Genomic DNA, 26730 nt, shown 5'->3' with positions numbered 1-26730 from the left:
ATAGAATAACCAGGTTGGAAGAGACCCACCAGATCATCGAGTCCAACCATTCCTATCAAACACTAAACCATGCCCCTTAGCACCTCGTCCACCCGTGCCTTAAACACCTCCAGGGAAGGTGACTCAACCACCTCCCTGAGCAGCCTGTTCCAGTTCCCAATGACCCTTTCTGTGAAGAATTTTTTTCCTCATGTCCAGCCTAAACCTCCCCTGGCAGAGCTTGAGGCCATTTCCTCTTGTCCTGTCCCCCGTCACTTGGGAGAAGAGGCCAGCACCCTACCTCTCTACAACCTCCTTTCAGGTAGTTGTAGAGAGCAATGAGGTCTCCCCTCAGCCTCCTCTTCTCCAGGCTAAACAACCCCAGCTCTCTCAGCCATTCCTCGTAAGACCTGCTCTCCAGCCCCCTCACCAGCTTTGTTGCTCTTCTCTGGACTCGCTCCAGAGCCTCAACATCCTTCTTGTGGTGAGGGGCCCAGAAATGAACACAGTACTCGAGGAGTGGTCTCACCAGTGCCGAGTACAGAGGGAGAATAACCTCCCTGGACCTGCTGATCACGCCGTTTCTGATACAAGCCAAGATGCCATTGGCCTTCTTGGCCACCTGGGCACACTGCTGGCTCATGTTCAATCACTGTCAACCAACACTCCCAGGTCCCTCTCCTCCAGGCAGCTTTCTAGACAGACTTCTCCTAGTCTGTAGCACTGCATAGGGTTGTTGTGCCTCAAGTGCAGGACCCGGCATTTGGCCTTGTTAAACCTCACAATATAGCTCATCTTTGATTTAATATTCATGAAATTGGATAGTCCATCCGTCCCTCTTTAAAAACCTGGGTTGAATTCTGTGCTTTACATTTTTTCCACACATCTGCAGCAATTGCAATTACTTGCATGAGAAGCTTTGAGGTTTCACCATTCTGGTGAAATATCAAGGACTTAAATACTTTTACCCCACTTAGAATTTACTCTGATTTTAGTCAAATTTAGGATTTGTCATCTTAATTCATCAAGTAGGGAGTCAAGTAGAACTCAGGTTTCCTATCCTTAAAAGAGAAAGTATGATAAGTTTATTCATAAATATTCTTTGCTTTCTAACCGTCTGTTGGCTTGGTGTTAATGTGATATGAAAATGATATCATAATATTTTGTTTAAGCATTAATAGTTGTATCTGAGGAGCTTGATTTCCTAACACCAGTGAAGTTAGGGGTCTTTTTGGATCACAGCTGTATTTCATACTGTGAGTGACTGGACGCAGAGAAGGTGAACATCTTTATTTTGATGACAAGGATAATGAAAATAAGCTCCTAATTTTACTACACTGATAGAGATAAACAGAGACCCATTAGGCTAAAAGATCTTGTTTGAAATGATCTAGTCGGTCCTACTCTGAAATGCTGTGAAGCTCTGTGAAAGATGAGGCAACCTGCTCCTGCCCCTTCATGTAGCGACTGATGCTACTGTGTCCTCCCAGTGGCCTTCAGTGACCTCTTACTTCTTAAAGACAAGGGTTAACCTACAAGCGAACCTTTCACAGGGGATGGAGCTAGAAGGTAAAATTATTGTGACAATGCGTACTGGTGTCTGTCCTGTCCAGTTTGCAGTGAATGGAGATGTCCGTTGGCCTTAGCAGTAGCTGATACATCTGAAATGTTTAATGTGCCCTAAATTCAAGGGTAAATCTTTTGATTAAAATTAGAATGGAAATAATAAAATAGAAGGGACTGTAATGGGAGATGTTTGTACTAAGATTAAGTCAGGACTGGTATGTGCTCAAACTGAAGATAAGTTTATGTTTGAAGAGCACAAAACACATATAGACTCATTACATGTACATGACATGGCTGCTCAGAGCTTCTGAGCGCACTGATTTGTAAGGCATTTGACATATCACTATATCATGATGTACAGCCATAAAAAAGAAATTGAGTGTGAAAGATTTGAGATGAGTATAGATGAGTATAATTTATGCAATCTTTAAGTATATCACTTCATTCAGGAGTTTTTTTGCCCTTAGACTACAAAATGAAAATATGTGTGTGTTGTACTTGTTTGACCCTACTTCAACAGCAACTAAAGTGTAGGGGTGAGCAGGAGGGAGAAAAAGGCCTTAGGAGGCTGAGATATGTACTAAGCCTGAGTCGTTAGAGTCCTGCCTTTTTGTTAGTTTTCTGTGAAGGTCCCACCTTGTTTTCTTCATGAGTCAGATATACTGAAATCCAGGTAAGGTGAGGTGCACAATCCTGGTGCTAGCTAACAGCCAGCCCATCCATTCATGGGCTGACCTGTGCATGAGTTAGGAAGCCTGAACTACTCTTGCGAGTTCTCCTGGATGCTAAATGCTTGCTGTTATTGGTCATCTGTGGCTCCAGATATTTCATCACTGTTTTGTAATAACACCAGTCCCAGGTATGCTGCTGCTTTAACATGCATTTACAAACAAGTACCTGGCATTTACATGTTCTTTCACTGAGCTGAGTACAAGGTATATCTGTTCTTTCTGTCCTCCTGCGGGGTGTTTACTGTTGCTGCTGTTGCACTGAACGCTCTTGTCAGCGCTTATGTGCTCAGAGGATTTTTCCAGAGCACTTGTAAGGAAAGGCAGTTGAAGTGTTGGGTAATTACTTACTTTCACCTGGGTGTAGTATTGTGGAAACAGACTACAGAAGCTGTCAGTACTATTCTTAGTTTTCCCTTTATTATAAATACCATGGTGTAGTGGGGATGGAATCAGGAGAAAGATACAAAAGAAACTGCTAATCCTCTGTGATTACAGGATAGCAAGTGTTTCATGTAAAAGCAGGTATGTTTGTTTTCAAAGTAATAGATGCTAATTGCAATAGCTTGTACACCTCTAAAATGTGACTCTCAGCCCAAAGATGCTAAATCTGTTTTGTAGTCCAGGTGATATTTGTGTGCATGCTTGGTTCGTTAGTTTTGTGTACACTAAATTTTATGTTTGAAATAGGTTTTCATGGTATAGTCCAAAATTATTCACAATTCCAGTTGTTTAGGACTTTTTCAAAAGTAGGGCTCTTATCGTCCCTTTCCTATAATACTTGTAAGCCTTAAATTTTCAGATTTCACCTGGGATTTTCAGCTAAAAGATACCTAGCTTTTTAGCTTTTGGTGATCTTTCCTAGTCTGCCTAAGCTCTTCAGTGATGTAATGATTAACTAGGAGAAAATAGCAGTGCAGCTGAGGTACAGTATGCATAATGCCTGCTTTTGAAAAGGCACAGTGTACTTAAGGTCTAAATAACAGGCGATTAAGAAAGAGCCTGAAAGAGCCATCTTTTACCAGCTTTTCCGACAGCAACATGGAGGAAAACTATGCTTATGTAAAGCAACAAATTTTAAGTTACCAAACTCATAGTGGTAACTTTAAAACTTATTCTTCTTTATGGTTTGTCTGTTCATTTTAAAAGATTGAAAGTAATTACCAACTAGTGAAAAATGAACAACCCAGGCTGCTGATTTTAGTTGTGATTACTGTTAGTAAGCTCCTTTGCTCAGGGAAATATTACACAAATTTTACAATCAGTCGTTATGGAAAGTGATACTCAGTCTTGTTGATTCTTTTAATTTTAACTTGTTCCAACATCTCCATTGCTATTTCATTTAGCACAGTTGCCGCTGTTCAGGTAATTGCCTTGACTAAATTAGGAAGTGGTTAAAAAACAAAATCCCAACAAACAGTACTAAGCATTTTGATTAGCTCATTTTAAAACATAGCTTATCCCTTGAGTAGTCAGGATTTAACAATTTTATTGTTTTTTCACTGTTTTAGTTTGCTACAATTATGAATCATTTTACTCAAGAGAACATTACTATAACCTTCGTGGAAGTAATGGAAAAAAAAGAATTCCTGAGAAGCCACTACTGTATTTTCTTTTTCATCAGTGACTTCTTTTGATTACAGCTGAAGAATAAAGGCAGGAAAATAGAAAACATAATTTAATGACATGAGTGTAGACGTAAGCTTCTGTGGCTAAAAAATGGTTAAATAGTTAAAAAGGTCCTTGGTCATGGCCTGGTGAAGAGACTGTGACTAAAATAAACTTTTCTGGATTGTTCAGAATGTACCAAGGAAGGATAATTTTTTGTTTGTAGTGTTTACTCATTCCTTTCTTGAAGGAATTTGTATTTAGAAAATTACAAATATCCTATTTTTTTCTGCATTGATCAAGTTCATGGGTCAAGTAACTGGAAAGAAATAATGTAAACTTGTACATTACAGTTTGCAGAAGTATTCAGCATAAATTACTTTTTTTTCCCCTTTCACGTTGAGTTGAGTTGAATGGTTTAGCAAGGTGCTTACAGAGATCTCTTGCATTGAAACCAATAGAAATAGGAAATAGAAATAGGAAATAGAAATAGGAAATAGAAATAGGAATAACAAATAATCTTCAAAACCTGAGGACTGTGGCTCGATTTTGAGTCATATGAATAGACAGATATTCAATCAGTATGATTGAAGAAGTGTTTCCAGGGTGGACCTTTTCAGAGCAATTTAATTTTTACGGTTGATTTGATACATGCCACATGTTAAATGTTTCAATTCAAGCAGAAGCATTGTTAGGTAATGCAGAAAGAACTGCTAATCCATAAATATACCATATGTAGTTCTGTATGTTCTCTCTAATTAATTCTGTATAGTTCCTATACATATTTTATATAGACTGTATAACAAAATGTAACATAGAGGGAGTTCTGGGGCTTTTGCTTGTGTAGGTTTTCATATAGATAAACACCAGCTGTCCACACGTGCCACTGTAAACAGACTTGCTAAGGGGATGTGTGCAGAAATCAGATATGCATCTTTGCATCTTCTCTTTTGACTGTTTGATCCAGAGAATTTGTAATCATCTGGGAGTTAACACAAGTCACTGGTTGTACAGTAGTTGCTTTAAGGAAAATACATTTGTTTGATTTATTAAAATGCTAATGTGGGCAAACAAAGGGAAGACGTTTTCTTAAGAGTAGGGCAGATGGTCTGGATTTTCTCTACCAGTCTGATTTCAGTCTGCATGTGAACAGAAAGGGAAACATCAGAGAATGAGCATAGCTTTAAAGAGAATTGGTAGCAGCTGCTTTGTTAAGGTAAATACCTGATTTTCTGCCAGTAATTGCTTTGTGGAGCTTTTTTCCTCAATTAAAAAAGCTGAAAGAACATGGAATATTTGGAATATTGGAAAGTTGGCTGTTAACTTGTTAACTTCATTGTTTCTAAAAAATATATGAACAAGATAATCTGTGTTGAAAAATCCAAGATGGTTATCCTTCTAACATAACTAAAGTGATATATATTGAAGAAACTGTTAAATCTGCTGAAGACATTCATGTAATTAGAAAAAGACATACTTTCAATATTTTGCCAGGTTATGTAGCTGAGCTTTTATGACAGAATTTTACTGAATTTATATACAGAACATTTTTAAACCAAAGTAAGCCAAACCACTTTGTAAACTGCATTGCTTCAATATCCTTTGAAAATACAGCCATTTCCTGAAGTGTGTGTAGCCACCGCAGGGGCTGAAGTTGTTTATTTCTTTGAGATTAAATTTAGCTGTGATCCGTTCCAGCATTTTGCTGGGGAACCTTCACAGCCAGCATGACTCAGAACTGCCTGGTGCTCACCTTGCCTTTCTCAGCCCAAATATTAATACTCGGATGGTGGACCAACCTCTTACTTTCAGTTATGAGTTAAAAGCTAGAGAAGCTCGGGTATCTGATAGGCTAACTAGAATGAGATTGAACCACAGTTCCAGGAGGAGAGCCCCAACCTTAGGTGAAGTCAGATATAGAGAGTTTGCTCACTAGGCTGCTAGTGAAAACTGCACCCTCTGGTCTGTGCCTTTCTGGCATAGTGTCAGCTGTCACGTCTGTCATTTGTAAGTTTGAAAAAAAGAAAAAAAAAAGATGACAATAAAATTGAAAAAGTTGAAACATGTAACCTGCATCATCCTAAAGATGAGCTGCTGGCAATGTGTGACAGCCACTTGTTTGAGTGTTTTGAATGTACTTTCATCAGAATGTGCAAAACCTCTAGGAGCTGAAACAGGGCCACCTTTGGAAGGAAAGGGACTGTAAGGTTATTGAGTTACAAAATCATAAATGTCTATTCAAACATGCTGAAGTTCTGATGTGGTCACACAACACATTAGATGGTTAAGGATTATTTGTCTTCTTACAATCTGATACCTCAGTTGTTGGGAGCTCTGTTCACTGTCACCTGCTGCACTGATTATGGTTCTTCTTTTGGGCAATTGCATGTTCATGGAATAACATTGTTCAGCTGGTCTGTAAAATATTTGAAACTTGTCCTACTATGAGCCAACCAGAAGTTCAATAATACTGTGTGAATTTTGTCATTGTTGTCACTGTCTAGTTATTAGAACAGAAATTAATTTTTGAATCTGTCTGTAGTATATTTGGAGGAGGGCTTCCTAAGTCTTGTATGATTTTGTGGGCTGAAGTTTGGGTTTTGGTTCCTATTCCACAAGAAGGGGTTTAGGCTTAGGTAATTACAGTGGGCAACACATGCATAGCACGCTACCTGTAAAAATTCATAAAAATATGAATACACTCCGTTGCATTCCTGCTTACTCCTCCATTCATGGAGCAATCCACAGGGCAGATGCTTCCTCTCAGGCTAAGGCCCGGCATACCCACAACCTAGTGGAGTCTGGGGGCTGCAGCCCAACGCAGAGGCATCTGCTCCCAGCTGCTCTCCATGGCGGGGCTGGAAGGCTGCATTGAGCACCTCCTCCGACTTTCTGAGTTGGTAAGACTCAACAGGCTCTGTTTCAGCAGAAATGAAAATCTGAGGACAGATATAGTAGAATACATATCGTATATTATAGCAGCCAGGCAGTCAAAGTGTTTAATAACCTCGTGTGTACTTAAATGGGTTGGTGTTCCTTGTATTTTGTTTGTGAAAGCTTGGTCTCAGTTTTGTGGCAACTCTTCTGAAGCATCACATACGAGCTGTGGTAGTTTCTCTTTTGAAGCATTCTTCTTGCATGAGTGCAGCTTACAGAGGACTTAACCCCAGTCAGAGCAAGCTGTGCTAGGCAGGTGGCGGTGGGAGCATGGGGAACTCCTTTGCCATGTGCTTGGATGTTTCTGTCTTCATGTAACTGAATATGTACGTAACTTAAGAGCATACTGGAAACTGAATGTTTGCTATCTGAAAAAATTGGTGTGGAGCCCCTGTGTGTCACTGAGAAAAGAAGGGAAAGCAGTTTTTTTGTGTACAAAAGCAGTGAGTGACACTGATACCTGTCCAAAAGTTCTATTATTGCATCCTCTTCCCTTCTCATGGTGCACCAGGGACCACAGACTTTCAGTGAGGTACAGGCTGAACAGCCTTTGTATTGTCACCGCTATAGTCAATATGATGTAGTCTGAAGTGTCGCAATGTGTTACAATTCAGTTTGGTTGTGCTCTCTGCCTAGATTCCTCCTCTTACTGGTAAGGCTGAGAAATGTGCCTGTCACTAATGGTGGTAGACAAAGAAATCTTCTTGTCAAACTATTCAGTTGGTGCAGTGATGCTTTCCCATTTCACTTTAAATGCCTTACGATGGAGCTTCTGTTCATCGTATTGGGAACTATTTCATAGTCTAATGCACCTGAGGATCACCGAGTGCTACATGATTATGTAGTTTAATTTATTTCTTTACTTGGCTTCCCGGTTTCATATACCCATCTTTCACATGCTTAGCCTTTTAACAGTTCAGTTCTTTTCAAAACTTCACCCATACAATTATTCTTGCCAAATCTTAATTTTGTGGTGGAACTATAAATCGATTGCCATCTTTTAAGCACATTGACTCCCTGATCTAAGTTTTCTTTGCAGCTCATGGACGGCATTTGAAGGGTACTGGGCTCACAGCTTGCTCAAATAACTTATTTGAGAAACATGTGCTAATGTGACATGTTGTCATAAGGCTTGTGCCTACCGTTTATCGTCTACTAATTAACTGATGATGACATAAAGCTATGAAATAGAAAATGATGGGGGATTATTTTCATCTTAAAGTGTTTTGCTCCAGACCTGACCTGCAAGATTTTTTGTTTGTTTAGATCTGCTAGAGAAGTCTCGTGTTGTTAAGCAGCCAAGAGGTGAAAGAAACTTTCACATTTTCTATCAGATACTGTCTGGTGCCTCAGAAGATCTCCTCTGTAAGTGTTGCCTAGTACCTTTTTCAGATATGCCTTCTTTATACTTAATGAGCTGTTCCATGCATTGCTTCTTTTGTGGGAAGTGTGATATTGATTAATTTTACAAATTGTTGGCAGTAGTGGCAGTAGTAGTACCTGCAGTAAATAAATGGTTTGGTATTATCCAGACATCTGAGTCAGAATTAGCTTTGCAATATATTATAAACTAAGAAGAAAACAGGTTCTGGATAAAAGACCTACTAACAAGAATGCTGTCACTAAGGATATTTTTATTTGTTTTATTAGGCAAACTCAAACTGGAACGGGACTTCAGCAGATACAACTACCTGGGCCTTGATTCTGCCAAAGTGAATGGAGTGGATGATGCTGCAAACTTCAGAACAGTTAGAGTAAGAAATAACAGGGTCTCAGTGTAAACCACCAAAGGGCTCAACAGTAATGTGGAGTTCTTATGCCGTTGGCCTGACTGTTCATGCTTGGCTGGGAGGGCCATCTTTTCAGGGTCATTTTAAGTGTGCTACACACTCTTCTTGCAAGGGTATAGCGTGTTTGCACAGGGAAGCTTAGCTACAACTGGAAAAAAGAAGTATCAAGTTTCTAGAATATTCTAGTGGGAATACAAAAAAGACAAAAAGAAAAAAATGTAGGGGGAACATAAAGTCCAAGTCCCTTGATCAGATCTTGGAAAAGGCTATACTGCATAGTTGCTTATGATGGCAGTGACTGAGCTTCCTGAACCAGGTAATGCTGACCAAGTTGAAAGAAAACAGGACTGGGATGTTTTTCAATATGAATTATCAGTATTTTTTTTGCTTAGTTGTACTCAGGGACAAGAAGAATACAAGAGCCTGTTACTCCGTTTATGCAAATTTTGATTCTAAAACTTACTAGCTTTTAGAGCAACAGTGTGGACTGAGAAGACAGCAGTACAAGTTCATTTGACTGGATGAATCCTAGAAGTGGACTGGACTGGCTTGCCAGCTCGGTTACCAGATCTTCTTTAATCTGTCTTTTATGTTAAAAAAATTACTTATCTAAGTGTAATAATTATATCTTAATCTTTTTCAAACAAAACCATTCAAAAACGTTTTTAATTTATGCTAATATAGGTGAATGGTGAATTTTGCAAGTATGATCTTTTTAAATGTAGATTCTTTTATCTCATAATTTTATCTGTACCTTTTACAGAATGCAATGCAGATTGTTGGGTTTATGGATCATGAAACGCAGTCTGTTTTTGAAGTGGTGGCAGCCGTTCTGAAATTAGGAAATATTGAATTTAAGCCTGAATCTCGTGTGAATGGCTTGGATGAAAGTAAAATCAAAGATAAAAACGGTAAGATGAGATTAGCAATGAGAGGAAAAACACCAGTTTTTTTGAAGTCATTATTATTATTTTTTAGTTTCTATAGTCATACAATATCCTTACACATTAATTACATGAGATTATTTCAAAAAGTCACCTGTGGGCAAACATAGCTTGAATTCTGTGCGATTTCAGTTGCTTTGTTTGAAATTCCCAAAATGTTTGGGTTTTGGTTTGTTTTTTTTTTTCCCTGCTTTATTAACACTTTCTTCTGAAATGTTAAGTGGTGCTATGCATTTCTGTAACTGCTTGTTTATTCTGCAGTGGAGGCTTTCAGTTCTTTTGCAGAAGGATATTTCAGAAATATCAGATTCCTTTGGTTGTGTTTTTGCAGTTGATACATTTTGAAAGTTCATTTATTTTCATTTGAAAGTTTTTCAACAGGAAAAAGCAGTCTGTGATAAATGGGAGAAATCATTCTTAATAAAAATAACTGAACAGTGCTTTTAAAACTAATGACTCTATTTCTTCATGTTGTATGTATTTTGAGAAACTGCGTAGCAGGGTAGCAGAGTGAGACTGTGGGTCAGGAACACGTTTGTCGAAGAAAGCCTGTTTTGGGAAAATATGAACTACTTAAAACCTAAAAGTTTTAGGGAATAAAATGCAAATATATTAAAGGATTCATTATATTTACACTGTTCATTTTCATGCTAGAACTCAAGGAAATCTGTGAGCTGACAGGTATAGACCAGTCTGTATTGGAAAGAGCTTTCAGCTTCCGGACGGTTGAAGCCAAGCAAGAGAAGGTTTCAACAACACTAAATGTGGCTCAGGTAAAAAGCGATCCTGGTTTTAAAGGAAAGAATCAATTTAAATGGCAATTTATTTTACATGACTGAACTGTAATCACTCAAATAAAAGCTTCTATAGACTGTACTGAATAAAGCATATGACTAGCATAAGTGGGGTTTTAATTCAACAGTTTCTAAATGTTCAAATATACTGGGTGTTTTGGTTTTATGTGTAAATTACCTCAAAAAGATGAGGGATAGGAAAATGTTGAAGATAATTAAAAGATGAAAAAGTTCTGCACAAAATGCATGTTGAAATGATAGCGGCAGACTGTTTTTGTTTAGAGGAATTGGATTAATTTCATGTGGGTTGTACACCCCAACCTGCTGGAAAATTTTGCTGCCAGTTTATCTTTCTGCAATGCTGCAGAGCCAGCGTGGTTGCCACCTGTCTCATCAGCCCAGGCCAGCAGGAATGCGGTTTCCCTGACCATAGCTGTCTAAGTCTTTTTGCTTAGGAGTAAAAGGGAGGATGTGATTGTTCAGAGGATATCCGGATATGGAGGAAATGAGTGCCCTGATTGTGGCTGATGTTCCAACCAGCCCATGGCCAGGAAGGCAGAGCCACCAGCAAGTTGCAGATGCCACAAAAGTGTCCCAACACCCTGGTCTGGCTCCAGTGCCTGCTTAGGCAGAGCCACTGCTGCCTCAGTCATTCTCCCTCTGTTCATAATACCTTGTGCAGTTACAGAAAAGGTTTGGGATTAGCCCAGCATTTCTAACATTTTCCTTCTTTTTCCTATTTAGGCTTATTATGCCCGTGATGCTCTGGCAAAGAATTTGTACAGCCGACTGTTTTCTTGGCTTGTTACCCGAATCAATGAGAGCATTAAGGTATTGTTGCTCTGTGCCAGTAAGAAAAAAATCAATAGAAATCCTTTAAATTAAAGTAGACATTAAAACTGTGTTGGCAGATTTCATTTGTCGTGGTTTACAGTGTTACACATGGTGCAGGTGAATAGCTATATCACAGCTTAGCAAATTACTGTCTGCTCTGTTTTTAAGCTTATGAAAATAGTTGCATTAACTGTATTTTAGGAAACCATACTTACATTTTAGTTTACAGAATTTGACAGACTACCTATGAGATACACTAGTTTTCTTGATTCCCAGGTATGAAATGTACAGATGACTGATTCAGTGATTGGTGTTTCTTTTTTGGTAAAGGCACAAACAAAAGTGAGAAAGAAGGTAATGGGGGTGCTGGACATCTATGGCTTTGAAATTTTTGAGGTAAGACCTTTATAATGGTAAACATTTAACATAAGAGCTTTTATTAAAGCTTGATAGACAATAGTTCATGAGTGTGTAATCAGACTACCTGCAATTTGAATTAAGTGTGTCATTTCTGACAGAAAAACCCACTAGAAAAGTAGGGTGAAGCATGTCTCAGTATGTCTGCCAAATGAACCAGAAATTTATGAAAGCCCAACTTGTGTTTTTACACAACAGGGAAATAAATATTTATGATGGGTAAACTAAGTATGTTTTGTTGTGACATACGTTCTGAGAATAAGAGAAACTCTGGCAGTATTGGTTCTGCCCTGAGGCATTTTGTGGATGCCTTTGAACAAGTCTTGTATCTTTTAAGAAGCACAACAAAACAATATGGGTTTTTTTTTGTCAGAATTATATTCCATTTCATCTCAGTTCACTTAAATAAATATTCTGTACTAATTCCTAGCCGACTATCTGTGGTTAACTGCTGTTCATTTATGATAGTATTTTTAGGCTGATGGTATTCTGAAACAAAAACAATCAATGAAGAATTTTTAATTGGGTTAGAGAACACCACAGAAAGGGAGTCTTACTCTGACAGTTTATTTTAAGAGATTTATAGATCTCAGTTGGAAACTGTATATAGTGTTTAAACTAGAAACTCAACTGGGGAGAAAAATCAGTACAAAATTTGCACCCCTTACCCACTTCCCTACGTCCTTCCTGAAAAGGGAAGGAGCATGTTTAAATTGTTTAGAAGATGGGAATAATCCAGACGAGTAATTATATATGGGAGTGTGGTGTGAGTTTTATTTCAGAAGCATAACATCAAAGCACGTGTAAATCAAACTACCCCTATGAAGAGAAAAAACAAACCTGATACTTGCTTCAAGGGTTAACTAAGCTAAGTTGCATTGTTTGCATTAAACATAAGAGCATAGTTATGAAAATATATTGCAAGTGTTCAGGTGGCTGAATGGAGATCTGGGTGCCTGGAGCTGGTCCTTGGCATACCTTCAGAAAGATGGACACTGGAATGGTAGCGCTGGCATCTTTGATCAGTACTCCTGTTTTCGCTAGCTCTTTCTTTTATCTTTGATTAAGGATGGGTATGCAGGGTGAGGTGGGAGATGGAACCTTGCACTAGTGCAAGCCAACTGAGTAATTGTGTTTGTGGATTGGTGTTGCAGAAACAAGATATTCTCGCATGTAATTTTCTTGTTTTGTAGGAATTCAACATCTTAGAAAGACATAAGTAAGTAGTTGAGTACAGGAAATGCAGAAAATGAGAAAGCAAGACTCTTTTCACTTTCCTTGCATACTGAATTGCAACACAGTTTTCCTGATTCATACAAACTCAAAAATAATATGGAAAATACTTGAAAATAATATGGATAGTTATTGTTGATGCACTTAAATGCTGAGTACTGATTCTACTGGAAAAGATGGGAAAGGTTTGCCTTGTGACTTGGGGATCAAATTCATCAGTACATTCATACAAGACAAGACTCTTCCTCTCATGAGTTGGCCTATGGTGAGAGCAGTAGCCAAACAACTTTGTTCAGTGTCATAGAAATAATGGAATTAATTAATTGAATATTAATGGAATTATTTCTTAATATTTATAATGGGATTCAGGCAGTGTGTCTGAAACATGCATGGCTTGTACTATACCATATTTTAATTTAAAGGTGTTTGAAAAAAACTTGGTTGGTTTATGTTTCTAGAGGTAAAACAATCCATTAGGAAATTCTGAATCAGCTCTATTTCCAATACTACCCACTTAACCATCCTTGTGTTTTCAGACAGGTTAATTGTATAATCAGAAACTGCTGACATATTCTCAATTGAATCAAAAGCAAAGATCTTCTTTCAAGTCAAAAACCAAATAGTTTTCCATGCAGCTCTAGTTGGAACAAAAAATGACCTTATGTCATAATCCTTAAACTGAGTAAAATAATTCTGTAATGAACACTTGAATGAATGTAGTATAGTGAGGTCAAATAAGATAATGCCTGCCAAATGTTTTTATGTTGAGTTTTCTAGCAAATGATTGAATCTCACAAAAATTATTAAAAAACTTGAGAAAATGCTTACAGAAACCCCAAATATTGTTGAGAATTTAAGTAACAACTGCACAGAAAATTATTTAAAGTTAATTATATTAAAGCGATCAATAAATGGGTGAAATTTAACACTGTACAATACTTTAACTCAAGTAAAGTTCAATAATGTCTTAAGATTTATAGCATGAAAAGTGGAATTTGGAATGTTCTGCTGTGCGGTGCATTTGTAAACTCAACTTACTGATGTGATACATTTGTAAATTCAAAATATTAGCTGAGGTGTACCTGATAGTAGTCATGATGCCTATCTAATCATAAATTACTTAAAACCTCTGACTGAAAATGTGCAGTTCTCTTTTGAACCTAATTCTTGTCAGATTTTGATTTTCATGTATGTTCTTGAAGATTAGAACTAACACGATCTCTGCAAAGAATGTTTTTGGCAAAAATTAGTTTGAAAGACTTCTTTATCTGTGAACTTGTACATTTTAAACTTGTAAGTTATTTGACATGCTGAAGGTACAAAGGCTTTCTTTAATCATGTTTCTGTTCAGGAAGGAGTTCGGTTTATTGTTATTGCATGTTCTTTGACCATAAGTGCCCTTGTACCTTGGATACAGAACATACACAAAAATATAGAAGGTGTAGTAGGAGTTTATTATATACATATTAAATATTTACACAAGAAGCTTAATACCATTGAAATAAGCAGCAAGATATGTGTTTACTGAAGGGTGTTTTGTTTTCAGCTTTTTTTTTCTCCTCTCCTTTAATATTATGCTTACTGCTCAGGATAACTGAAAAAGTAAGCTAATGATATTCTAGTTTACCTGTTTTGCCCTGAGGTCCTCACTTAAAAGTTATTTGAATACATTGTCGGGATTACTCTGCTTCCACTGCAAATCATAGAATCACTAGGTTGGAAACGACCCACTGGATCATCGAGTCCAACCATTCCTATCAATCAGTAACCCATGCCCCTCAGCACCTCATCCACCCATCCCTTAAGCACCTCCAGGGAAGTCGACTCAACCACCTCCCTGGGCAGCCTGTTCCAGTGCCCAAAATACATTTGTTTGCTCCAGATTTTTGAGGATTTTGTTTTGTTTCATAATGGGCGGGGCAGGGAATATTTCTTGGACCTTATTCCTGTTTAGGATGATTCCTTAGATTGTCCTACAGTTCCTCTTATAAGAAGAGTAAAAATATCTAGATTTACCTTTCAGAAAGATTTTGTTTTTGCAAGATTTGTTTTCCACTGTAACTTCTACACTTTTCTGTAATTTAAGCTAAAGCTAAGTTACAAATTAACTGGAGGTTTCTTGAAACTTAATGATTGAAAAATAGTGGAGCATTGATAATGCTGGCATACACTCTCTGCAGTTTGGTTTCCACTACCGTTTTTATGAAGCACAAAACCCATTTTTCAGACAAACCCAGAAGCTATCCAAGAAAAGCATATTTAAGGACTTGGCAGTCCAAAAATACAGATTAGAGGATTTAAGACTATCAATAATTCTGCGCCTCTGTGGGTTTGGTAGATGTCAACAGCAAGCTGGGCTCAAAGATCCACAAAATAGGTACTGTAAACCTGAGTTTACTTTTTAATCTTTCTATGTCCTTTGTGGTAAGCTGTATTCTGGGACTGAAAGTTTGGCAAGTGAAATGCTCAAGTTTTGGGTGTCTCTGTGTGGATTGTCTATTGACAAGGATTTAGGGGCTAAGGCTACAGGACCAGGTTCGTTGTATAACACTAATGGATTGAAGCGTGACAGTAATTGCTCCAAGTATGTTTATCTGCATTTTTGAGCAGCTGCATGCATAGTCAATTGGCAGTCTAGACTGATTTGAAATTGGGCAGAGATAATGATTGGTGGCACTGGGAATTTCAGAACCAGCTTGATTGCAGACTTCCTGGGGTAGGTTTATGGCTGATCCCACTTGATTCCACTTTCATTCTGTATTTTTAGGGGAGGAGAAGCAGTTTCTGCATCTCTGCAAAATGATGAGATAGAGTTGTGGAAGGGGCGGGGTATGTACAAAAGAAATGAAGGCTGCAGAAGGCAGATGATCGAAGGCCTGTAAGGTTTCAACAGAGATGAGCAGAAGACTCATTCTGTTCAGCTTGAACATTTAATTTTCTGTCATGTACATTTTCTGTGTAGATGACGGCTGGGGCATGTAAAAATGAATGTCATGCAGTAAGTGTGAATATTTTGTCCTGCCTAGCCTTCAGAGATAAAAATGTCAGTCTGTGCTGGCTGGCTTAAAGGCTTTTTTCTGTATTTTCAGGTGCCACTGTATAGCTATTCCAGACAGTGAAGCTAATGATTAGGACTGCAGTTTTGTAAAAGTTAAGGCTGCCAAACTAAGCTTATTCTTGAAATTTGTCAGGCCCTGAGAAGACAGTTTGAGAGTACAAATACTTTCTGCACAGCCCCTTGGCAGAGCAGTTTGTTTCATGCATTTTTGCTTGACGAGAAGCGGGAATGTGTTAGGCTATAGCTGCAAAAGTAAAGGCTGCAGAAACAGAGAGACTGTTTCCATTTTGACCTGAGGTGATGTGAATACCATGTCTTTGGGGACAGTGTCTGAGCAGCTCCTTTGGCTCTAGGTATATGTAAAGACATAGCAGCATCCATCACATTCTGCATAAAATCCATTAATAAATTATAAAAATACTACCAACAGAAGAGCCAAACGAGCCACCTAGCAGTAAAACCAGGTCCATTTTTCACAGCCCTTGATGCACTTTTATAGTGCTTTTATTTATTTATGGCAATTAACTTATTTCTTGCATGTAGAAGTGCCTTGTAGTGATGGAAAGAAGCTTGGTCATGTTCAGTGTACAGCTATAAGTAAACGGTCATCTGGACATTGATAAAATGCTAATGTTTTTATTGAGGGAATCTGCTAGAAATATGAAGAATGTAGTTTCATTATGTGAACATATTCGTAGTTGTGGTAATTATCTGTTTCTAGAGGGTGGTAATCAAATAAGGAAGGAGTAACATTGAAAATAACTTTCTGAGATGTATACGATATAAAAAAAAAAGTAGGTATTTTCACTTTTACCATAAACCTATATGACAGCTTGGTCCAATTGCTGAATAGTTGCCTTGTCTTTTTCAATCCTGTTCGTTACATGAAGGAAAATACAGTTGCAGGGCATGCTGAGCTCTGAGAGATTGCTGCGTGCCCAGACACTCCCCTGTTATGCCCACCATCCAAGGATTTCCTTTTAAAAATTTTCTACCCTTTTCTGATACCCATCAGCATATCTTGTAGTGGCAAGTGGCTATGCCAAAATGTGTGTTCCCAACCCTCCGTTCAGTCTGATTGACCAGTCTAGTGCGAAAGAGGAGAACTCAGTTCTTAATCTAGAATTGGTCAACTATCTCTGGTGGCAGGTGTGGCAGAGGGGAGCTTTACAGAGGGGGACCCTTGGTGGGACTCCTAGGTGCTATGGAGATTTTAAAATAGAATTAAAGCAATAATTTCTTTAAGTGCTCAGAAGCAGAGGTACATCTCAGGAAGTTAATCACCATTTAATTAATCACATTATAATTTAAGTATTTAGAGAGGCTTATTTTGCAGAATGCAGGTTTGTGAGGTAAATCCCATTGACTGGCTGTTTCAACTGAGGAAGTATTTGAAATGCTGCAGCAAATATACATAAAAGCTCTGCTTGAAGTTGTGAGAATAACATTTTGCCCTACAGCAGCTATTCTGTCTTAGTAGAGGAATGGAGATGATTATGTAGTAGGTTCTTGCCTCTTTGTAATTCCTTTTGTTCCACGACTGTAATTTATCAGGCTGAGTTTGTTGAAGTGATTGTACCTGGGTTTCCCTGTGGATCACACATGCATTGTGTGCACTAGATTCTTTGCAGTTTCTTGCCCTTTTAACTACAAATTTGATTTAGACCTACATGTCCACAGGTGATGAGCAAGATAGATTTCAGGGTGCCTGGTTCTCTACCAGTACCAGTAGCATCAATAAGAAGAGAAGTTGATTGATCTACACAAATATGGAAAATACATAATCCCAAAAGCTTTGGCATATTTCTTTCTTGCTTCCATTAGATGCACTGAAACATAGTTTGATTACATGTATGTAGAATATTTCTAGTTAAATGATATGCTTCTATGGTTCTTTGCCTATAGAGAGATTTGCATGGAAGCACAAAGCTTATTCTTTATTACTTGAGATATTTTTAAAATTAGTTGGATTACTGAAATGTTAGTCCATGTAAAGAGAAAAGTAAGGGACAAATATTTATAACTTCTTCACTAACTTTGCAAAAAATTAAAAATATTGTAACTGGGTCATGTGTGGCTCATTGCTGTGTAAGATAAAAATAGTGTCTTTTTTCATTTTCTTTAATGCACCTTCCCCATTTCACTGATTTTCGTTTCCTAGCATTTATGTGAGTTTCATTTCATAAACTCATATGCTTCTGTGGTCATTCATAAAAATCCCTATCCCCAAACACCACAGCATGATATAAATTAAATTTGCTGGTTGGTTTCACCATTCATTCCACCATTCACCTCAGTGAAGCAAGTATGTTGGCCTTTTATCATCATTACTTTTGCCATCTGGCTTTTTCTCTAGGAGCCTCAGTAGTAGTAAGGACCTGGTGGAACTACCTGGGATCACCTGCCTATGTTAGAAGGATGTCAGAGATTTCTGATGCTCAGAGCAGTGTTGATGCTGCAGAAAGTTACTTTCTGGAGCAATATGTGTTAGAGCAAAACCATCAGTCTCTGTATGTTTTCCCCCCATACCGATTAGAAAGTTAATTTTACTGGCATTAGTACTGTTGATTTCAAGTCTCATGACTTGAAATTCTGAAGTTTTTTTTTAAATGCTTTCTCTTTTTCTTCTCATGTATTGTTTAATTGTATGTTTTCATATAAGTTATTTGAAAAGGTGTTGCTGAACGCCTTTTAGACAAAATGGTTGTAGACTGGGCAATATTTAGATTTTTTAATTGGCTTTCAACAAGAACTGGTGTGATGAAATACTGAGAAAGAAGAGCAAATTCTGAGAAACACCTTTTATAGATGTGATACTGATGATACAGCAGAATGTGTTGATCTGGATCAACAACATACACTTGATTTGGGGAAAATAGTGGAGTTGAGTGGACACAGGAAAGTGGAACACTAAAACTAGGACGTTATTAGGCAGATAGAAGGTAAGAATTTATTCCTACATGCTGGTATGGAAAAGTACCCAGTTTTCAGTTTTAAGTAGGTATCTTAGTTGCCTCGGTATTTCTGGAAATAACGGAAATCTAGGTACTCAAAAATTAATTTGAATTTTCTACGGGGAGAGAAGGTTAGGTGATAGCTGGTTTTCATAAGAAAACACCTTGCTTCAGATATCTTACGCTCATAAACCTAATGCAAGAAATGACACTCAGTATCAGCATATGGGGACATTTCTGTCTGAGAGTAGTAAGAGACTTTTGGCTTCTATTTTTTTTATCGGTACAAAAATATTTTATTTTGTCTGTTTGCTATTGGTATTTTACTGGTATAACAATGTATAAGGAGGGAACATCCATATGTTTTTTGGAGATGATTCCATGATAAGCATGGCAAGAACCTTCTAAAGACGAAATTAGGTAGAATGTTAAGAAACAAGAAATATTTTCCTTAGACGTTCAAGCACCTGTGTGCAATTAACATAATTGGAGTGGTTCAAAACTAGAACTTTTTATCTTCTCATGTTTGACTCCAACAACCTGAGTGAGTACAACAGTACAATCTGCTTTTTGTGTGTAAGCACTGTATTTTTTCATGGAGCAGAATTTTTTAGAGTTCAAAAACTTGCTGTTTGTGAAATGCCCAGTAGTTTGAAGGTTGATAAAGCTGTATGAGCAAGGTACCATTATGTGTGAAGTGAAGAAAAAGGTGAAGTAGACTTTGATTTTTGCCAGTGTATTTTTCTACTTGTCTAAATTTATTGTTGCACCTGATAAAAAATTGTAAAGATAAACGAGGGTGGTTGGTTGATCTCTATCTATAAATGTGACATGACTTTAGGCCTATCTCAGGTGACATTCTGTTCCCCAGCAGCTTTAACTTGAGAGTCTGAATGGGTTGTTTTTCTTCCCCAGAGGTTATAGTTTGTATTCCACAGTGATTTCAAAGGAATGGTTTGAAATCCTGCTATAAAAATACAGGGATTGAAGTGATACTCTCAGTGTTGAAGTAGTAGAATTACAGCCTGGAAGAGAAGCTGACACTTTGAGAAGTGTCATTCTTAGGTATTTTTTTATCCTAAAATTTCCTAACAATATTTGAATTTACTAACTCTTCCTGAAATTTTGGGTCTGACTGTGCTGCTTCTGTGTTGGCCAAAACCCTTTCTATCACTTAATGAGGCTGGCCAGCATAAGGAGCAAGTACGGCTGGGTCCTTCCAGCTTGTTTTGCCTTAACAGGTATTAGTGGTGTGCTATTACTGACATTATCCATTCTCTATTTCCTTCTAAAAAGCAATGTCAAAAATCCTTTAGATCCTCTCTAGTTCTGTCATACGAATTTCTAGGAGCCTTCATTAATATATTGGGACACAAGCAATTTGTGAGCATTTGTCTATGCTTTGTGAAGCCCTCACATAATTAAAAACCATTGATTTACAATAAGGAGAATAAATACACAATCTCTGCCTTATTGAGATTTGCCAAGAGGTGAAACACACTCATTGTTTTTTTCATACAGTGTTTCACATAACCTGTAAAAGGAAACACCAGTTTCTGAAGTGTATTTAATGTACTGGATGTCTTCTGGTGTGTTCAGAGTTAAGTGTTTTGAGAATTTCAGTAATTCCAAATGCTGTTCCCCATTTTCTTTGCTGTAATTAAGTGTTAGCCTTTTGCTCTGTATTATACATAAAGAACAAAATTGCCACTGCTTTTCAGTGGCTTTTTTCCTAGAATAGCAATTTTCAGTGGTTTGGCAATATCGGATAGAATTTCATAGCTTAAAGTGAGTGATTGTTGAAGAACTTCATGGTTTTTTGTTTGTCTTTCTTTGGCAAACCATAAATGTCATAAACACATAGCAAATCGGGAAAGCATCTAGCAATTACTTTAATATGTTGTTAATGACCTTTTAGTTAGATGGTTTAGCTGGATTTGCAGTTCAGTTTCCATCACCTTTTAAAGAAAAAGAATGTGTAGAATATGTGAGTGGTAAGTCCTGCAGTCCTTGTTATCAGACCATCAAGGTCTTTTGGAGAAACAGTCTTTCTGCATCAGGTGGCACGTGCCTGGCAGGATGATGCAGTGTGTGTTTTACCCTTCTTTGCCAAGGTGATGTGTCAGCTGAGGGTCTTCTAACTTCAATCTCCAGTATATCTAACGTGATGGTCTTATCTGAAAGTGTCAAATAAACTTTTACTCATTCTTCCTCCAGCACACACTCCTCTTCCCATTCTCCCTCCCTTCACTGACATGTGTGTACTGAAGGTTGTGTATATGGCTTTTTGAGACAAAAGATGTGTGGTGATTTAGAGATGTGACAATGCAATAATGCTGTTCTGTGTTACTCTGATATGGCACAATCCCTTCATTTATTTGATAATCTTTGGATAGTACCTAAAGATACACTCGTCTACAAAGAAGTAATGCATAACAGTTATGTAATACTTCATATTTTCAGTAATGTTCAAATATGAGTATGATAAAAATACTGATCTATCTGGTGTGCCAAATAGATGCTAATAGATACATGTTCTGTGTTTTTATGCAAGTAGTATGAGTACTGACTGCAGTTCATATAATTTCTTTTTGCAACAGAATGCAGTAAGTATGACTTGTTTGCGGTGCTGATTTTGGTGCATGTCAAATTTTAACTTTCTCATCTAGATCTATGCAAGTTTTGCAGTCTCTGATTGATAAATGCAATTGGTGTGACATCTAGAGCTGTGCAAGTTTTGCGATGTCTGATAATTGGTGTGAGGGGCAGTTTGATGTGGCTGAGAAAGCTTGGTGATCAGCTGTGATTTTGCTTTACCTAAAACTAAAATGATAAAAGTAATCTGTGCTACCTCAATATTTTCTAATCTGCTTGTGTGTTTTTTTAATCTTACTGTAGCAACCAGATCTGTACTTTAAAACATTTAAATGATAACAGTTGCCCTTAGTCATAAAATCCTGTAACACCATAACTTGAGCTTCACAGGTATTGTATAGCAGACTTATTTGATAGTGTAAAAAAGCATAGTGGCTCATTCTGTAAATTTTCAGGCTTTCTAAATAACCAAGGTGTTTTTAATGATTAGTAATTAAAAAAAAGAAGAAAAATAAAAAAAAGGGAGGGGGAGGGGACCCCACAGCCACAAATCTGAGAAGAACAGCCACAGATATATGTATGGAATTCTTACAATATTAATGACACTTTCAAACACTGGAAAATACCAAAGAAGCTGCTGTTACCTTTTTCTTTGAAAGTGGTGTTTTAAACTAGTCCTCAGAGTGGGAACCTGGCATCCAAACTGCTTTCATTTAAGAACAGAGATGAAGTGGTGAACCACAGCTTTTATGTTGCAGTCCTGGCCCTGCTGTTGTGAGCAGGAAAACTCCAGTTGACCTGAGTGTGAGGGCTTTACCTCTGGTATTTAGGGGCTTGCTGCAGCCATCGTTTCCGATGCTGCCCTGTGCCCTTCTGGAAGTGTGCTGCTGTAATATTGCAGTCCTGCTTCTGCAGCAGTCCTGCAGTGCAGCTGTGGTGGAGCAGGCTGCTGTGGCGGCAGTTGCTGAGCAGCCTTCCCACTGCATACCCCTCCCTCCAGGATCTCTGCTGTTCCCTGGTCCCTTCTGCAAAGGGTCACACGCATGCTTGCTCCCTTGCTCCTTAAATTAGCCTTTTGAAGGATTTTTGGTTCATAAAGTTTTTTTTTAATTCCCATCATTTCATGGAGCAATTACATGAGAAGTTTGTTGGCAGGGAAGAGGTGGGTTGACCTTTGGATCCAATAATCTCTTAACCCAGGCTCAGTTGCCACCAGAATAGCAGTTTGGGCCTCAGTCTGTAGCGAAATAGGATACTTTATTTGCTACTGAGTGATCCTGGTTGGAAAAGAACTAATGCTACTATCATAATTTTATTTATCAGAACCTATAGGAGACTACACATGGGAACGGATTGTTGCAGACGAAACTATTCTTTGTTCCCTGACACCACAGGCCTCCTTATGACTTGTCCCAAGAAATCCATACAGAGGCATCACAAATACAAACCTATCTAGTTTTTGTCTCCTAGTGGAGAAAGGCTCAAGGAAGGATTTGGTCTAAAATTTCCAAACTAATCTCATTCTCAATATTACCCAAGCCATCAAATTGCAAAACTGGAAGGAGTAGTTAATAAAGCAGCTTGTTGATGCGTAGCTGCTGCAGTAAATTACTCCAGGTGAGTTCCAGGGTGTTTACACAACAGCAAATGCAAACATACTTTATCTGACAGGACAACAGCTTTGAGCAATTCATTATCAACTACTGTAACGAGAAGTTGCAGCAGATCTTCATTGAACTTACCCTCAAAGAAGAGCAGGAGGAATACATTCGAGAGGTAATACATAACGAATCTTATTGTCTCCTCTTCCCATTGTTCCTGTAATGAAGGCATACGTGCTGGAACTTCTTTTCAGGGGGCAGGGTTTGACCACAGGTGTGATGTGGAGCATGTTTGTATAGGGCTGCGTGGTAGTTGATTTGGCTTCTGCTTTGTGTTATGAATTCTCCAGGTATAAGCCAGACTCAACTCATATTTGAAAAAATGAGGATATTAGGAATATCTGAACAACAGACAGAATCTAGATTTTTCAGATAACCTCATCTAAATTTAGCTCTCTTTCTCCCTCTCACAAAAAAAAAAAAAAAGCCAACAAAGAGCTTAGAAACTTTGTACTCAGATGTTTGCAATGAAATGGGCTTAATTCCTTGAAACCAGGGGGAGCGTGGGCAGAACATTGATGGGACAGGCGGGTGGTGGGAGGAGCCTGGCGGGGTGCCAGAGGAGAGCATGGGAAGCTGACATGGGTGGGGGAAAGGAATGGAGAGTCACTTTGGCAGCCACTCCAGGACAGTCATTGTGCACAGATAATGTTAGTAGTAGATGACTGCATTTCTTTCTTAATAAATAAAATGTTTCTAAGCATATAGAATTAAATTCAGAAGTAGTTAACTGGAATGTAATTTAAATTGCCTAGATGTAAAGCTCCCCTGATTGTTTTCCTGTTCGTACATATGTTTTTTTTCTTATAGGGGATTGAATGGACTCATATTGAATATTTCAACAATGCTATAATTTGTGACCTAATAGAGAATGTAAGTTATGGTCAAGCATTTCTCCTAATAATCTTTTAATACATGGATTGAATTTAGGTGTAAAGTCTGTATGCATCCTCACACACTTTGATTTTATAAAACAAGCTGCTTATTGTATTAGTCATCTTATTTTGTATGGTAGAGGTTCATTTCATGTTCTTTTTTTTTTATAGGGCTATATGTCACTTTGTTAGAAATGTTCAGCACCACCTATGCAAAAAACCAAAACACCATGACCACCCAGCCCTTAAGTTTTGACATTTAATGCTGTTTTCAACAGCAGCTGTCACATGCTGTGTTATAAATGACATTTCTTTTTACTAGAAAACTCAGTGACTTGTTACTGAGTGCTTTAAGTACAGAAAGTATTTGTATCTAATAAGAGCACTTCCTATGGACTTAGCACAGGAGGAATGACAAAATTCCTTAACAACTGGAAAAAAACAGTTTTTAAACCTGAACATAAAAATGTATCCTGATTTTACCCATAAACTGGCTACTTTCAGTTAAGCTGGAGTTTCTCGAGTAAATGACATGAAATTCCAACATGAAGTTCAAGATTCAGATCTCAGAAGCAGTCTTTCAGAAACACAGATACTAAAAATCTGTTGGAAATAAGGACAAGAGAAAGAGCAAAACTTTGAGATGAACTGAAAAATGTTTTTCCGGGTAGCAGAGGTCAAACAGGAGAGAATGGTCTTCTTTTCATGCCTCCATGGAAATGTAATGGAAACAAACACTAAAGCTCTTGTCTTGAAACTTCAGAACCAAACTGGAATACTGGCCATGCTAGATGAAGAATGCCTGAGACCAGGAACTGTTACCGATGACACCTTTTTAGAAAAACTGAACCAAGTCTGTGCCACTCACCAGCATTTTGAGAGCAGGATGAGCAAGTGCTCCCGGTTCCTCAATGACACCTCCTTGCCTCACAGCTGCTTCAGGATTCAGCATTATGCTGGCAAGGTACCTGGTGAAGCAAGAAGTATGTGGTGTTTGGAGAGTGTTGTACCTGTGTGAAGCCTAGGTTTGGTGTAATGGGGATGCTCTTCATTCATTGAGTGATGTTACAGCAATGGAGGATGATTGCTTGAGTCAATATTTGGTCAAAAAATCCAGACCTGTCTTTATCTTTTCTATCTTAAGCCTCAAATTTGTGATTTAGGCTGGAAGGTTTTCAGAAATATCGTGCAGCTTTAGTTGAAATCAAGGGCAGTACTCCTTTCAGCAAAGCAGAAATATGTCCCAGGTGCTTTGGCGGTGAACTGCTTCTGCTGCTGTGTCTCTAGAACTGAAATTGTTGCTTAGAATGACAAAAATTCACACATATCTGAAGGCAAGATATTTTGGAAAACGTGTTCTTTGTTACTGAGCTAACTGAAGTCCTTAGTCATGTTGATGAGAAAGTGGAGGTTTTGTACATTTGAAGGAACTGAGTTTATTTTGACAGCCTGTGTGTTTAAACAGATGGAAGAGAAAGTGATACAGAGGGCTTGCAAATGTATTTGCTTTTTACAACATAAGCAATATGAATAAATATATTTCAGATAGTTTTTGATGTATAATTCAGTATGACATTTTATTAATGAAAATAAAAGTCATTAAATTTGTAAAAAGAAAACTTAATAAAAAAAGTTACAAGTAAGTGTAGGGGTTGAAACTATATGTCTTGTTTGAATCTGTTGAGCTGTTAGTGTCACAGAATATTTGGAAAGTGTTTAATTTCGCTAAGACTTTAATACTTCTATATTTTTTAGCATTTTATCATTCTTACAATTTTGAACAGCTCAACAATATGTTCATTCAAAATAGTGCTGCAAGTGTCATACTTTCTGCCTTTGAGGCAGCAATTCATTAACTATGTTATGCATTTACTAAGAATATTTGGTAATTGCATATAATCTAGCAGAGATTAATACTTAGATACTTCTTTGGTTGTCCAAATTCAAAGTGAAGTGAAAATACCCCATTGCTTTGAGAAGGATTGCAAAGAGGCATTGCTTTGTAGGCAGTGAGGGTCTTCAGTTGTTAGTGGCATACACTTACCCAGTGGTTAGTGGATTGCTGAGAACATTTTGATCTAGTCACTAGACAACAAAAGTTTGATTCTCCTTTTATGAAACATAAGTCCATATGAACAGTTTTTTTCAGTAGTGGCATTTATCACACCTATCAGAAATGGAAATGTGTACTCAAAGAAAAATGCTGCCCGACTTCCTAGTCATTTGCTGTTGTGTGAAATATGACTATGTCAGTATTATTCAGCGTTCTGCGTACGAAGTACATATCTACACAGAACTGAAAAATCATGAAGCTGAAGAATCTGTATTACCAGCCATGTGACTTGTCACAATTAATCAAACTAAATTTCCTGCCCTCAAAAAATTAAAAAAGCCAGTAGCAATCTGAGATCTACATAACATTTTCCTGGATGCCCCCTAAGTCTTCAGCTGCAGTACGGAGCTTTGCATTCATACTTGCTGTTGTTGGACTGTTTTCCTGGTAGAAGTCCTTTAAAATAACAGTCCCCTGAGGACCACACAGATAGCTGCTGCTGCTGTCATGTCAAGAGGTGATATTTCATATCTTCTTTTAGTTAGGCAAATAATGCAAGCATTAGTACTTTGAAGGGAAAGGGTATTTTGCTGTTCTGATTTAAAAGAGAGGGACAAAACCTTTCGCCAGCCAAAAAAGGACTGATTTGGAGTATTGGCAAGTGGTGGTTTATCAGAGTTATCAGGGAATAAGGTTTTTTTTCC

General features: G+C 37.8%; 1 protein-coding gene across 3 annotated transcripts in view; it reads left to right on the top strand.

Moving 5' to 3' along the window:
• MYO1B (myosin IB) overlaps nucleotides 1-26730 on the top strand; it is a 97395-nt gene that overhangs the window by 44968 nt on the left and 25697 nt on the right. For all 3 annotated transcript variants that reach the window (XM_069860739.1, XM_069860738.1, XM_069860737.1), the window contains exons 7-15: nucleotides 8085-8183; nucleotides 8469-8572; nucleotides 9372-9519; nucleotides 10207-10325; nucleotides 11091-11177; nucleotides 11511-11576; nucleotides 23109-23213; nucleotides 23909-23971; nucleotides 24737-24937. In XM_069860739.1, the coding sequence (XP_069716840.1) occupies nucleotides 8085-8183; nucleotides 8469-8572; nucleotides 9372-9519; nucleotides 10207-10325; nucleotides 11091-11177; nucleotides 11511-11576; nucleotides 23109-23213; nucleotides 23909-23971; nucleotides 24737-24937 (992 nt within the window). The remainder of the gene's footprint in view (nucleotides 1-8084; nucleotides 8184-8468; nucleotides 8573-9371; nucleotides 9520-10206; nucleotides 10326-11090; nucleotides 11178-11510; nucleotides 11577-23108; nucleotides 23214-23908; nucleotides 23972-24736; nucleotides 24938-26730) is intronic.

Source organism: Phaenicophaeus curvirostris, chromosome 7 (genome assembly GCF_032191515.1).
Source record: "Phaenicophaeus curvirostris isolate KB17595 chromosome 7, BPBGC_Pcur_1.0, whole genome shotgun sequence".
NCBI classification, from domain to species: Eukaryota; Metazoa; Chordata; class Aves; order Cuculiformes; family Cuculidae; genus Phaenicophaeus; species Phaenicophaeus curvirostris.
This window is presented reverse-complemented; position numbering and strand designations above follow the sequence as displayed.